Source organism: Phyllopteryx taeniolatus, chromosome 7 (assembly GCF_024500385.1).
Source record: "Phyllopteryx taeniolatus isolate TA_2022b chromosome 7, UOR_Ptae_1.2, whole genome shotgun sequence".
NCBI classification, from domain to species: Eukaryota; Metazoa; Chordata; class Actinopteri; order Syngnathiformes; family Syngnathidae; genus Phyllopteryx; species Phyllopteryx taeniolatus.
The window spans coordinates 31,897,092-31,911,746 of record NC_084508.1 but is presented as its reverse complement, the minus strand read 5'-3'; the positions used below and the strand labels follow the sequence as shown (position 1 = coordinate 31,911,746).

Sequence of the window (14,655 nt, the reverse complement as noted above, 5' to 3'; positions counted from 1 at the left end):
CAAATAAGGAAAAATTAATAACAAATAAATGAACAATGAATTAAGAAAAATTTCAATTTTAAAAGATTAGTAGTACATGTAGAGGAAAAGGAGTGAAAAAAACGAAGTGAAATGCCTGAAGTTTATCCAATCTCCAGGTTCAATCATACTTTTCCCTCAGTTGGACAGTGAAGACAATCGATGAGGTGTCCGTTTTGGCCCTCCGACCTTTCTTTGCCACCACTGCTTCACCTCCACGGAAACGGCTCTCTGCTACATCATACCTCCACTTGTCCAACCACACCCGCTCACTGTCAGGGTGAAGAAAGTAGCAAACTCCAAGATCATGCCTCTCTTGTTTGGCAGGTATCTCAGCAGGTTCTTCCTCCTCCTGGATTGGGTGCAGAGCATGGAAAACCTCTACTATGCCCTGCAAAACCCCTTGTTTTTTCTCCAACACTACTTCCTCTTCCACCTCTACGAAGCTTTGAGGGAGCTCACCACTTCTCAGGGTGTAGCTGGATTGTTTGGATGAATTGTTGCCACACACAGTTTGGTAGTAGGTGGCTTCTGCACGATCATACAATGGCTTCTCCAGCCATATGTCACGAAACAGCTCTGCTAAAATGGGGGAGAGCCCATTAACCGTTTCTCGCGAAGTTAGTGTGACTGCCTTCTGCTGTGGGCTAGGGATTACAGGAGTTGGAGCTTGAGACTGATACCCTTCATCTGGGGTTGTGGGTTTGATGAAGCTCTGAGACAAAGAGTTTGGAACAGCCAACTGCATGGATTCTTCGACTTGGTGGTCAGCGTGCCTAAAACAGTTCTTCTTGGGGGCTTTAGTAGATGAAGTGTTGTTTTTTGGAGTTGGAGCTGACCCATTCAGCTTAGCGGGTACTTTGGGTGAGTTTGCCAACCAGCACTGATATAGGCTCTCTGCTTGCTCGTATATGCTTCGTTGAAACCACACATTGGCACATTCCGACTGCAGGGCAATCAGTCCGGCTTGGGGGTCAGGTGGTTGGGTTGCGTTTTTGGCGTTAACCTTCACCGTGGGGTGACTCTCAGGTTTAGATGTACATCTCTTGCCGCAATGCCTTTTTCCACTTTGCTTTTTATCTCCATTCAAGCTTACACTTTCTGGAGAGGATGACATTCCCCCATTTTGCTGGGTTGAGTTAGCCTTGTTTCTGCACTCAGCTACCAAGTTGGTTGAAGAGTCCACCTGACTATGGTTGGAAGCCTTATTATGATCCAACATATCTGCTGTAGAATACTGGCTGGTCTTCTTTGACATCTTTGATCAGTTACAGGAAAAAGAAAACAAGTACAGGCTTGTGTATTAGTTGGAGTTAAGCAGAACAAACTTGACAAACGGGATAAATAACTCAAGAGCCTTTCACACATGAATTGCAAACGTCCATTATATCACTAGTTGGTTCTTAATTTGCAGCAACATACCTGATTCAGTCACTGGCCACATTTACATGGACAGAAATTCTGATATTTCAGTATAAACTAATTAGGAAATAGAAAAAACTTGGATGTATAATCCATAGCCATTTGAACACAAGCTAGGAAGTTATCTTGGATAAGGTCAACAATGAGGTCAGTGGATGTTGCCAATGTAAACATTTACAGAGTTTGATAACCCCAAGAATAAATCAATATTTCAACATCTGGAGGAGTTGTGACCTTACAGATTCAATGAAAGCAAGAGGGCCTCATTTCTATTACTTCAGAAGTTAACTACTGATTGTAAGATGGCATGTAGTAAAACACAGTCACAAATATCAACTGTTTGCAACAAGTGTGAAAGGGGAACTTGGGAGGAAATGCTTTGTAAAATCAGTATTATAGGTCATTCTTAGAAATGATAATTCTAAGAATTTAGTGAGAACAGAACAGTCAAGCAGCATGCATGGGACTGAAATAATCATGCAGATGAAGTAGGCTTGCAGAATGAAATCTGTTTATTTGTCAATAATTATGGCTCACCCTCTGAACCAGTCGGAATACAATGGAACACAACAACGCCAGTAAAATACAGTTTTATCAATATATTCTGAAAAAAAATATTCCTGAAACATCATACAAATTGTGGACTTTAAACTGTCAGAATGCACTGTACTCTTTGATAAGGAGCAGGGCATAATTATGCAGACAGCTACATTAGCTTCTTGCTCTATCTAGCTAGTCATCAATTGGTTTTCTGCCACATGCTTGTCAGTTGTGATCAAAATGTAGTTTTGTGTGTGTGTGTGTGTGTGTGTGTGTGTGTGAGCGGGCAATGTTTAACAACACATCGGCCTTTCATTCATGTATACTTGTGTCAGTTGCTGTTAAAAAGAATGTGTGCGGTGCATCGCCTACACGATGTTTATTACCCCTGCTCATTCATCAAAGTTAAGAGTTTTTTAAACTAATATAATCGTTAATGTCTGGTTCTACTTGTGAGACTTATCTATCAAAATCTTATAATATTGCCTGCATTGTTAAAACGATTTAATGATGGTGACAGTTTAGAGATTGCAACAAACTAGTCCAGATAATAGATCTATTGATTTTTTATTTTATTTTATTTTTTTTTCAAATCCAAACAAATCATAGGCTGGGCAATTGTTGGGCCTGTAAAAACAAGGAGTGCTTATAATTAAAGTCATATAGCACAAGAAATAAGGACACTTTGTAATGTCAATGGGTCAAACAAAAGTCTCAATTATTGCCCTACTTATGTGTTAATTATCTTTTTTAACAATCACTTTCTTTTATTTATGTTTATGATTTCTAAAAGTAACAGGAGAGCCATACACCGAGTGGCCACAAAACCACTAGTCTCTGTACGATGCAGTTCTACACCAGCAACAATTAACGTGATGTCCATCCAGTTCTACACCAGCAACAATCAACGTGATGTTATCCATCCATTCATTTTCTACCGCTTATCCGAGGTCGGGTCACGGGCAGTAGCTTTAGTAGGGACGCCCAGACTTCCCTCTCCCCAGCCATTTCATCCAGCTCTTCAGGAGGGATCCCGAGGCATTCCCAGGCCAGCCGAAAGATGTAGTCTCGCCAGCGTGTCCTGGGTCGTCCCCGGGGTCTCCTCCCGGTGGGGCGTACCCGGAACACCTCATCAGGGAGGTGTCCGGAAGGCATCCGAATCAGATGCCCCAGCCACCTTATCTGGCTCCTTTCGATGGGGAGGAGCAGCAGCTCTACTCTGAGATCCTCCCGGATGACAGAGCTTCTCACCCTATCTCTAAGGGAGAGCCCGGACACCCTGCGGAGGAAACTCATTTTGGCCGCTTGTATCCGGGATCTTGTTCTTTCGGTCATGACCCACAGCTCGTGACCATAGGTGAGGGTAGGAACATAGATTGACTGGTAAATTGAGAGCTTCGCCTTAGCTCCTTCTTTACACAACGGACCGATACAAAGTCTGCATCACTGCAGACGCTGCACCGATCCGCCTGTCGATCTCCCGTTCCATTCTTCCCTCACTCGTGAACAAGACCCCAAGATACTTGAACTCCTCCACTTGGGGCAGGATCTCATCCCCGACCTGGAGAGGGCACACCACCCTTTTCCGACTGAGGACCATGGTCTCAGATTTGGAGGTGCTGATTCTCATCAGAGCCAACAGAACCACATCATCTGCAAAAAGCAGAGATGCAATACCGAGGACACCAAACCGGACCCCCTCTACGCTTCGGCTGCGCCTTGAAATTCTGTCCATAAAAGTTATGAACAGAATCGATGACAAAGGGCAGCCTTGGCGGAGTCCAAGCCTCACCGGAAACAAGTCCGACTTACATGCCGGATATGCGGACCAAACTCTGACTCCGGTCGTACAGGGACCGAAAGTGATGTTATATTAATTAATAAATTAACAACTGTGTCATCAATTACTAATGAGCAAAATCTTTGTAAGTGCAGAATTTTTAATGGCGCTAATATTGACTTTCATTAGACTGAGCAAGTTGTTATAAAATTGTGGCCGGTCTCTATATGTTTTTATGTGCTAAAACAAAGTAGACAAATCTCCAGTCTATAAAATGAAAAAGGTCCCTGGGAAATCTGGATGTATGGTGAAAATTCTTCAGACAAGGCTATGCACAGTTCACATTTACTGTAAATGGACATCATGCAAGCCATGCAGTTGATGATACTAACATTGTTTGCCTGAATGCAGGAAATGCCCCCCTCCACGTTTGTAGAAAACACTAAAAACTGACACGGATTTTGGGTAGTCTTTGGAAAGCCATTTCCTGCAATCAAGTATCAAATTGCAATCAAGGTTTGAACTTACCGTCCTTGGGAATATGCAATTCTCAAGTCTAAAATCAATTGTTCAAATGTTCTTTTCATCCAGTTAACCGCAAGCGATTGGAAAATAAATTAAAACAAATACATAAATAAATCATGATCTTGCCAAGTCCAAGAACAGGTTACAGGGACAGTAATACATACAAAATAAATACATTGTAAAAAAAAATGCATTCCCAATGTACTGTTTTCATCTTCCATAGAAACCAGGTGCCAAAACTACTAGCTTGATGCATTATTTAACACTTTGACTAAATATTTTTTTAATCATCAACTGAATACTGTAATACAGATGTTTGAAGAGCTCAAGTTCAGCATGGCGAATACCCATTCTCATCGTGATGTGAAATATTCTCTTCCATAACCTTTGAACAACAGCAGTGTGACAAGCCCATTCCCGCCAGGAAAAGAAAAACAAATAGGGATACACGATAACTGTTTTTCCCCACGATAACCAATAACTTGCTGCTTCTCCAAACCGATACGAAAACCGATTTCCTTCTTTTAATGGTTTATACTGGATCAAGGGTCTTCAACAATTCCCAGCCCCAGGACCCCCAAACTGATTGAAAACTTGACCGGGGACCTCATGTATATTGTATATACTGGTAATTGTATTTTACATGAAACTGGTTGCATAATAGAATGCCTGTTTATCCATCCATTTTCTGTACCGCTTATCTTTTATACATATAAAATATAATTAAAATAGTATTATACTAATATGATGCCATCATTCATTATCATATGTATTGCAGTGACTATGGCTCAGTTGTCACTGCAAGACCCCCCCCCCCACCCCCCCAAACACTTGATAAACTCCATTCTCCCAAGCCGCCCTGCTGTGTGAGACGGCCACTTAAGGACACCGGGGTATCTCACCCGGATCTTAAACTAATTAGCGGCTTCCCGTCAAATCTGGATTCCAGTCAAAGACTCCTCTCCTTCTTTTGAAGTGACAGAGCTAACAAAAGGTTGGGAGATCCTCTCTCCAGTAAAACCAAGCTGGGACAGATCGACGATACATTTTAGTTAGATATTCCACAGATTTAACTATTACCCCCAGACCTTGAGTTATGTTTAATCACCGCCTTTTTTAGGAACTCAAATACAGCTATGAACTATTTGTTAATATTAAAACATGCACACAAGGCACCACCAAACGCCCACTGGGAACAATTGCTGGGACACAGGTGACACCCGCTGGCTTTTGAGAGTTACTGCAATGTGTGTATTCTTATTCTAAATTTCTTTAACTGAAAAGAAATGTCTGTTATTTCACGAACTCTGCAGAAATATTCCAAATGTATGCCTTGATGTCTGTGTCATTGTGTCAGCGTTACAGGTCCAGCTGCAAGGCTCTGAGACCTGTTCGTCTTGAAGTGAAGCCAAACAGTATGAAATGCATTGAACCGAGCAGGTGATTTGCTAAGACTCAAGTTTAAACAATCATTCTATATGCTTGATTTATGAGTAAGAGTACAAAGTCTGGAGTATTTTATATGAATATATGATTTTTACACGATTTTTATGGCTAGATCGTATACCAGGGGTCGAGTCGATGGGCGTGGTCTTCTCCGGTTTCCGCCGTCCCTAAGACACACCTCCTGGGTATTTAACCTTTGACTCCCGCCTCTTCTCGCTCTCGTGTCCTGCTTCTCTGCTGTTCCTGCTGGCTAATCTCTTCAACCACAGGCTGGCTTCGGCCAACCCCTTCCCCCTTTCTGTTCCTTTGCCCTTTATGTGCCACCATGTGCACGAGCACCAGCAGGACCAAACTGGCGGCGCTTTTGATTGAGGAAGCCAGTCATGCGGCTTCGATCACTTTTCCTAGCCGCGATCTGTTGGTGGAGCCTCAGTAAGCAACTACCGGCATTCCGCAACGGTCACGCGCGCAGCTGAGAACAAGGGCTGAGCCCGCCACAAGTTCAATCGGCAGAAAAGTTACGAGCGCACCCCAACGGGACAACAACTTTTCCTTTTGCATCTTTTTGGTTTTCTTTTATCCATCCCTTTTCCTCATCTGAAGCTTTCTTTTCCCTCCTGAGATGTCCGGGGAAAGACCATCCCCACCGACGGTCGTGAGTACAGCACAACAAGCGTTGCTAGAATGTACAAGATTAGTGCCTACTAATTTCGGGGTAAAATACCAGCTTCACACAACTTCCAATGTTGTACTCTCTCGCTCTGACTCAATGCATTAAACACTCACATTTTAATTTTTAGCCCAGCAACACACGATGTCCTATTTCCCTTTTTGTACACCTATTTTTCTTTCATTCACCATTAGTCGTGTTTCCTTTTTGTAGTTAGACCCCTCTGTGAGTTTCCCTATAGATCCCTTGTAGATTCCATTAAATATTCTATAAAATTCCACTCGTTGTGTTTTGGGTGTGTTTTGAGTTTAATAAGGAAGCCTCTAATCTAGAATTTGTATTTCCTAAATGTAGCAACGTTCAGATTATGAGAGTGATGAGGTTTTTCGTCACTTTTTCCTAAGTTTTATACGTATAAAAGAGAAACGTGGGGCCCTTTCGAGACAAAATGAGTTTGATTTTATGGTTAAACGTCTATCGGACTAAACCGGAAGTGAATGCAGGTGTTCACCTTCGACAAATTTATTTCTTAAATAAATTATGTTTTATCCAACGCCAATATACGCTACAGTATATAACATGTGTAATCAGGGATGTTCGATACCACTTTTTTACAGACCAATACCAGAACGAGTACTTAACTCTTGAGTACTCACCGATACCAAGTACAGATGACTTGTACTTTTGATACACAAAATTTGAATTTACACAATTACTAATGATACACCGAAATTTTGGCAGCCCAAAATAGCCCAAAAGTGCATTTTCGGTTTTGGGCCTAAAGACTTTACCACCAAAATAAAATGGCCGAAATATTTATTGTTTATTGTTGCTAACTCATGACTGTGTCTAGTGGTAACTAGTGGTAAGACAAACACATTAACAACAAAAATGAACATCATTATTACAGCAATAATTAAAATTTGAATGTCGCAATGAATTGTGGGCCTTACTGTCATTACGCTAGCGGCTAGTCCAAACTGTAGCGTCCCTAGCGTTGCCCACCCTTGCTGCTTTCTGCTGTTCGGCTACTGAGGTGGAATGCTTGTTGAATGCTATGTACAGTATTTGCGCTGTCCCACCTAACCTACAACCTAGAGCTAACGCGGCTAAATACGATGCCGAGCTGCGGAGACGAACATGCGCATCGCGCCCATTGTCAACGCAGCATACAGTAACCATTAATCATCACCTTCATGACAGCGAATAAACTACATTGTGAGAACTATCGTTATCATGGAGGGAGGATAAGAGGGGAAGCCAGTTGCTAAGCTATCGTAACATGAAGTCGCAAAACACCAAAATAAGTGATTGGGTGATACAATCAGCACCAAAATAAGTGATTGGGTGATACAATCAGAGGTGCGTAGTAACATGCTACATTTACTCAGTTACATTTACTCAAGTAATATTTTGGATACATTTGTCAGAGTAGTTTTAATGAAGCATACTTTTTACTTTTACTCAAGTATTTATGTTAAGAATAAACGGTACTTTTGGTCCACAATAATAACCAGATTTAGTTTTATTTAAACTTTATTTAACCAAGATAATAGTTTTATAATTAATAATTGGCGGGTTTGATTTATTTTTATACTTTCACGTAAAGTGCTCAGGGTTTCATTTTTTTGTATGAAAACGCTTACAAATTCAGCTTGATTGATAACTCCTTCAGTGTTTCGGTTCTTGGGCTCACTCGGTCAAGAATTTTCATTTCGGTGCATCACAATGACATAACTTTGAAGACCTCTTATTTCTGTTAGAATACTCCCTCGGCAAGAGGGTTAAAGTCCAAAACAAAACAAACTCCCTCTGAGTTTAGGATTCATCCATCCATCCATCCATCCATTCTCTACCGCTTATCCGGGTCGGGTCGCGGGGGCAGTAGCTTCACCAGGGACGCCCAGACTTCCCTCTCCCCAGCCACTTCATCCAGCTCTTCCGGGGGGATCCCGAGGCGTTCCCAGGCCAGCCGAAGGATGTAGTCTCTCCAGCGTGTCCTGGGTCGTCCACGGGGTCTCCTCCCGGTGGGACATGCCCGGAACACCTCACCAGGGAGGCGTCCGGGAGGCATCCGAATCAGATGCCCCAGCCACCTCATCTGGCTCCTCTCAATGCGAAGGAGCAGCGGCTCTACTCTGAGATCCTCCCAGATGACCGAGCTTCTCACCCTATCTCTAAGGGAAAGCCCGGACACCCTGCAGAGGAAACTCATTTCGGCCGCTTGTATCCGGGATCTTGTTCTTTCGGTCACGACCCACAGCTCATGACCATAGGTGAGGGTAGGAACGAAGATCGACCGGTAAATTGAGAGCTTCGCCTTTCGGCTTAGCTCTTTCTTTACCACAACGGACCGATACAAAGTCCGCATCACTGCAGACGCTGCACCGATCCGCCTGTCGATCTCCCGTTCCATTCTTCCCTCACTCGTGAACAAGACCCCAAGATACTTGAATTCCTCCACTTGGGGCAGGATCTCATCGCCGACCTGGAGATGGCATGCCACCTTTTTCCGACTGAGGACCATGGTCTCAGATTTGGAGGTGCTGATTCTCATCCCAGCCGCTTCACACTCGGCTGCGAACTGCTCCAATGAGAGTTGGAGGTCACGGCTTGATGAAGCCAACAGAACCACATCATCTGCAAAAAGCAGAGATGCAATACTGAGGCCACCAAACCGGACCCCCTCTACGCCTCGGCTGCGCCTAGAAATTCTGTCCATAAAAGTTATGAACAGAATCGGCGACAAAGGGCAGCCTTGGCGGAGTCCAACCCTCACCGGGAACGAGTCCGACTTACTGCCGGATATGCGGACCAAACTCTGACTCCGGTCGTACAGGGACCGAACAGCCCGTAGTTTAGGATTAATTTGTAATAAATTAACAAAAGTCCAAAATAAAACACTTTTAGCAGATTTGTTCAAAATAAAGTGCAAAATAAAACAGGTTCACCCGTTAATCCTCCCTGTGTTTTATTCAAGTCGTATTATTGCTGCATTCCAGAAAAGTGGGAAGTCGGATTTATCCCACTCAAATTGTAGCAGTTGCGACCTCAAAGCTTTGTAAACAAATGTAATAATTTTTAATAATAATAATATTTGAGGGTTTTGTTCCTGTACTGCCAAATACATATCTTTGTAAGCTATACAGGCCTATTTTATATATATAATTTGCATTATTTATATAAATGAAGGAATATCATTAGCATTTCATACGTTTCACCGAATAAGCGTGGCATATCTTCACGCAGCTACGACAAATCAGTTTGTGTTACATGAGGTTATGTTGAATAACTAAAGAGATAAATATATTTTTATAATCTAGTAAATTATGTTTTACCATTCACAGTCTGGCGGCACGGTAGACGACTGGCTAGAGCGTCTGCCTCACAGTTCTGAGGACCGGGGTTCAATCCCCGGCCCCGCCTGTGTGGAGTTTGCATGTTCTCCCCGTGCCTGCGTGGGTTTTCTCTGTGCACTCCGGTTTCCTCCCACATCCTAAAAACATGCATGTTAGGTTAATTGACAACTCTAAATTGCCCGTAAGTGTGTATGTGAGTGCGAATGGTTGTTTGTTTGTTTGTTTGTATGTGCCCTGCGATTGGCTGGCAACCGGTTCAGGGTGTACCCCGCCTCGTGCCCGATGATAGCTGGGATAGGCTCCAGCACACCCGCGACCCTCGTGAGGAGAAGCGGCTCAGAAAATGGATGGATGGCATTCACGGTCTGTGTGTCCATCGGAGTAGCAATTGTCCTCAAATGAGAGTGGTAAGCTAGCGAATGTAATAATTTCTGCGAGTCACCGTGTTATTTGTAATGACTTGGATTGGTGCTCTTCAATTCCTGTCTTCTGCACAGATTGCCGGCCGGCCGTAAATGTGGGCTGCTGGAGTTTCCTCTTTTCTCACACAACAGCGGCAACCTCTTTGTGCTCGTCATCTTTGTACCACCTCTTGCAAGTTTTGCTCTGCAGAGTTTGCATTCAGCAAAGTTTGGTTCGTCTTCGTTCACCTTAAAGTATTTCCAACGTTTTGCTGATAAATGCAGCCATGCGCGCACAGGTTTGTTGTTGTCTGAGCAGGAAGTGGCGCACATGGTTTGCTGCGGTGTCAAACCGTGAGGGGTAGCGCGAACTATTGGCGAGGAGGTACTGGTTGCTGGTATTGGCTGCCTACACAAGTATTGTATACCTTGAAATAAGGCTGGCATGTGCCCGATACCAATACCTGGTATCGGTACTCTCCCATCCCTGAATATAGGAATAAAAAATGCCTTTTTATTGTCACAATACACAAGTACAATGAGACTGAGATGAGATGCGATGTAGGAATGTACTTTGTCATTGTGCAATCAATACTATAGTATTAACTAAATTCTCTTTTTTTCTTCTCAAATTTCTATAATACACAGGTTCAAATATTGATGTTTTTTATTTTAAATAAGAAAGGGTGATCATTCATGTTAATGTTTATTTAAAGACATTTGAATTTGTGAGTGCTCGAGGGGTGCCGGGGGAGTGTTGGTGCCGATCGAGCAAGCAGACAGATGCACGTTAGTTATTAGATACGCGCTTGCCCATTCCCCTGCCAAACGGAGGGTCGTTGTGTGTTTTGTTAATTCCATTTGTCTATGATCTAAATTATTGTCCAGTGAGTGAACGTTGGGAAGTAAGAGCGACATTTGCAGGGGTTAGCTGTTGTTACCTGCCAAGCCGCCCCTGCTGCTCCTCTGTCCGCTTGAGCTGCTAAGCGAGTCCGGTGCTTAGTAGGTCGCTGGGTCTTGCCGCAAGTGTCAAAGGTATGAACTCAAAGTCAATGGATGGTTTTAATTTCAGCAAGTGCTGTTGATCATGAGCTAAATTACTGCGGGTATTGACTATTTTGTGTGTTGTAGGCAAAGAATTTTACTCATAATATCCATGACTGTTCGAAGCCAATGCAACCGTCTGGCGAGTGGCGAGGAGTGTGCCACTCAATGGTCCGGCACCGCTGAATGGTATGGTGTGGTTATCGGACAAGTTTTTTGGGTATCGGACCGATGAGTATGACGTCAATATTTCCAAACTCTGGGCCGATAGTTATCGTGCATCCCTAAATAATAGTAATAAAGGAACCCTTTTTTTTCCAGTAAAAAATATTGTTTTACATTTTTTTTTGTCAAAAATGGCAGAACCGGTTTCCAGTGGAAATTTTTATTTTTATTTTTTTCTGGCAGAGGCCAGTATTTTCGCTTTCTTTTTTTTTTCTTTTAAATGGCAGTAGCCATTTCCACCACTGAAAAAACAATTACACTGTCCCAAGTGTTCCATAGGCAAGTAACATTTGAAACATTGACTTAAGTCAGTGGTTGTTTATAGAGTTACATGGGCCATGTGTAGATATTTTTGCTCGCCGTGGAAATCTAAAAGTTGACTTTATGAAGGTTTTGTGTATTTGTACATGAAGAAATGTATTAAAATTATGCGAATTGTGTTTTATACAGGTGATAGCCAATAAACATGGTGCACGATACTCTTCATGCACCATGTGGGTGACCTAACTGGTCTCTGCATAATACCACCACATAAGCTTTGTCTCGCCCCCTGCTGTTGCTTTGGCACAACAAATGGAGGACCCGTGGCAGTTTTCTTTTTTTTTACTTTTCCTAAATGTCCCGTTTCAGCCATGGAGTAAACAACTAAGAAAAACAAGTTTTGGCGGAAACTGGCTTCCTGCCCAGTAAAAATTAAAATAAAATAAAAAAATAATTCATTTTATTTTTTACTAGCGGGAATAGGGTTCAATACAGTAGGGCAGTCCATTAAACGTAATAAGGTCAGGGTTGACTTCGAAATGAAATCAAGGAAAATATAACATTATCTTGGAAATTTGGAAGTGACGTGTCCGTTTAGGTGGAGGTCGAAGGAAGATGTCGCTCAATGAATGAGGCAGCTGAAAAACCTCGGCATTAATAATAACAGCCTGGGAATAACCATGTAACATCAACCGGAATAAAAAACACACTGCGAGGTTAGCACCTGCTAAAGTACGGCAAATCATTTCGTTTTAATTTGACCATCACAACGTAAAAAGCAGCGTGCCTTTGCAGCCGTCTCCCAGTATGGTCGGCCTCATTCGGCTCTACCGTTAGCTAGCAATGGCTAACACATGCCCAGTCCGTTCAACACTGATGGCTCCTAATATATTCCCTGAAACGAACAGTAACAAACAATCCCGAGTGTGAACCCCCAGTTGTCAGTCAATGACACATATACTTACTGTTGGGATTTTGGTGTCGTCGCTGTGGCTACAGGTCGTGGCAGAAACGTGTTTCGCCAAGTAACAACGGGAAGGAGGAAGCAGAGGTTGTACGCATGGCATGGAGCTTTGAAGATGGGGGAAGGGGACGAAAGCGCCTTCCTCGTGTGACATTGTGACGTCACAATCAAGGGATGAAATAAACCGGTCGTCAAAAAAATAAACCAAAACATCGTAATTGACGTGAAGTAAGCCCAATTTTGCGGAAATTATTTTTTTTAGGTTTTGTAATCTGACAATCCCTTATATTTGCAAGATCATATGCTTGAATTCTTGTACATTGAGCTGCCTTATTACCAAATACATCCAAAATACAATTGGTCAGACATTTTTTGTAGTCCTGTCGCATTTAATATACAGTTGTATTTTTCAGTAGTAGTAGTATTTCTACAAATGATTTTAAAGTTTCCCAAAAGACCAGCTCATGTGCACGTGATTTAATTTCAGTCATCTTTCATGGAATTTTGAGCTCAAACAAACCAAATACAATTAAGTGCAAGTACAATAAATTCTACCTTTACAAAATGCGTTGAAATTTGAGACCAAACTACAAAAGTGGATTATTCCAGAACATATACCACATTAATGTATACAAGAAACATACTGTACTGGTTCATCTTGTTGAAAAACACACTGAAGTACTTCTGATTGGAGATGAATTTCGGCATCACCTTTAGATTTTTATTGCTGCCTTTATTATTTGCAAGGTACGTCATATACAAGGCTTAAATGAGAAAAATCTGTGCCTGAATTTTTTTTCTCGCAGATTTTGATGACAGTTGTTACTCAATTTATTTTATACTGTTACTAAGGGGGCGTGCAGAGGTGAGACTTTAGGTGCCCAGGCACCTGCCCTTTTGCCCTTGATGCCCAGGTGCCCCTTTTGTCAATTATTATTATTATTATTATTATTATTTTTAAATCATCGTGTGCGTAATTGTGTGTAACCCTGTCTAGGGCCTTTCATCAATCAAATGTAATTAACCGTATTGACAAAAACGTATTGTTATATTTTATAAAGGAACTAATAAAGTTATCCGCTTTTGAAAGGAGAGAGCGTCCTTGTGAGAGGGGAGGGGGCTGTGCCCGTGTGAACTGCTCATCCACGAGTGAGATTCAGGTTTATCCATCCATCCATCCATTTTCTGAGCCGCTTCTCCTCACTAGGGTCGCGGGCGTGCTGGAGCCTATCCCAGCTGTCATCGGGCAGGAGGCGGGGTACACCCTGAACTGGTTGCCAGCCAATCGCAGGGCACATAGGAACAAACAACCATTCGCACTCACAGTCATGCCTACGGGCAATTTAGAGTCTCCAATTCATGCATGTTTTTGGGATGTGGGAGGAAACCGGAGTGCCCGGAGAAAACCCACGCAGGCACGGGGAGAACATGCAAACTCCACACAGGCGAGGCCGGGGATTGAACCCGGGTCCCCAGAACTGTGAGGCTGACGCTCTAACCAGTCGTCCACCGTGCCGCTAGATTCAGGTTTATCAGACATTAAATTTCCACAAGTTTCACCAGAATCAGAGGCCTCGTACAGAGCACGAAAACAAGTCACCACTGAATACTTCCCCTGCTACCCCTCACTCATACACACAAACACAATTTTACAACCATTAAAACAATAAAAATCATTTTTTAACATGCTATAGCACGCATTTGAAAGCTATGCTTGAATGCACCACATGCCATGGCTCACACACGAGCAATCAGACTGATCAAATGTTGGACGAAGAGGCCATGTAAGTTGAATAACTCTTTTACATGTTAATGTAGACAATTTATGACAAATAATCAGAATCATCTTTATTTTCCCAAGTATGTCAAAAAACACGAGGAATGATAATGATAATAATTAGGTCATGTTAATGTAAGGAGGTGATGAGACTTGGTGGTCCACTCCGCTCCAGTCCTTCCAAATTAAAAGTTAGCATTTTTATACACTATGTGGCATAAAG

General features: G+C 42.6%; 1 protein-coding gene across 6 annotated transcripts in view; it reads right to left on the bottom strand.

The window, feature by feature from the left end:
• The window catches only part of eef1db (eukaryotic translation elongation factor 1 delta b (guanine nucleotide exchange protein)), a 44,677-nt gene extending 31,853 nt beyond the window's left edge, over nucleotides 1-12,824 (bottom strand). Inside the window, exons 1-3 of one of the 6 annotated variants that reach the window (XR_009789261.1) lie at nucleotides 12,657-12,824; nucleotides 4,289-4,339; nucleotides 150-1,276 (exon numbers count right to left, since the gene is read on the bottom strand). Coding sequence is in view for 3 of the 6 variants with exons in the window: in XM_061778421.1 (XP_061634405.1) it covers nucleotides 150-1,276 (1,127 nt within the window). In the remaining 3 variants the exon portion in view is untranslated. The remainder of the gene's footprint in view (nucleotides 1-149; nucleotides 1,277-4,288; nucleotides 4,340-12,656) is intronic. The other 5 variants (XM_061778421.1, XM_061778419.1, XM_061778420.1 and 2 more) reach the window with 5 other exon arrangements.
• Nucleotides 12,825-14,655: the final 1,831 nt, after the last annotated feature.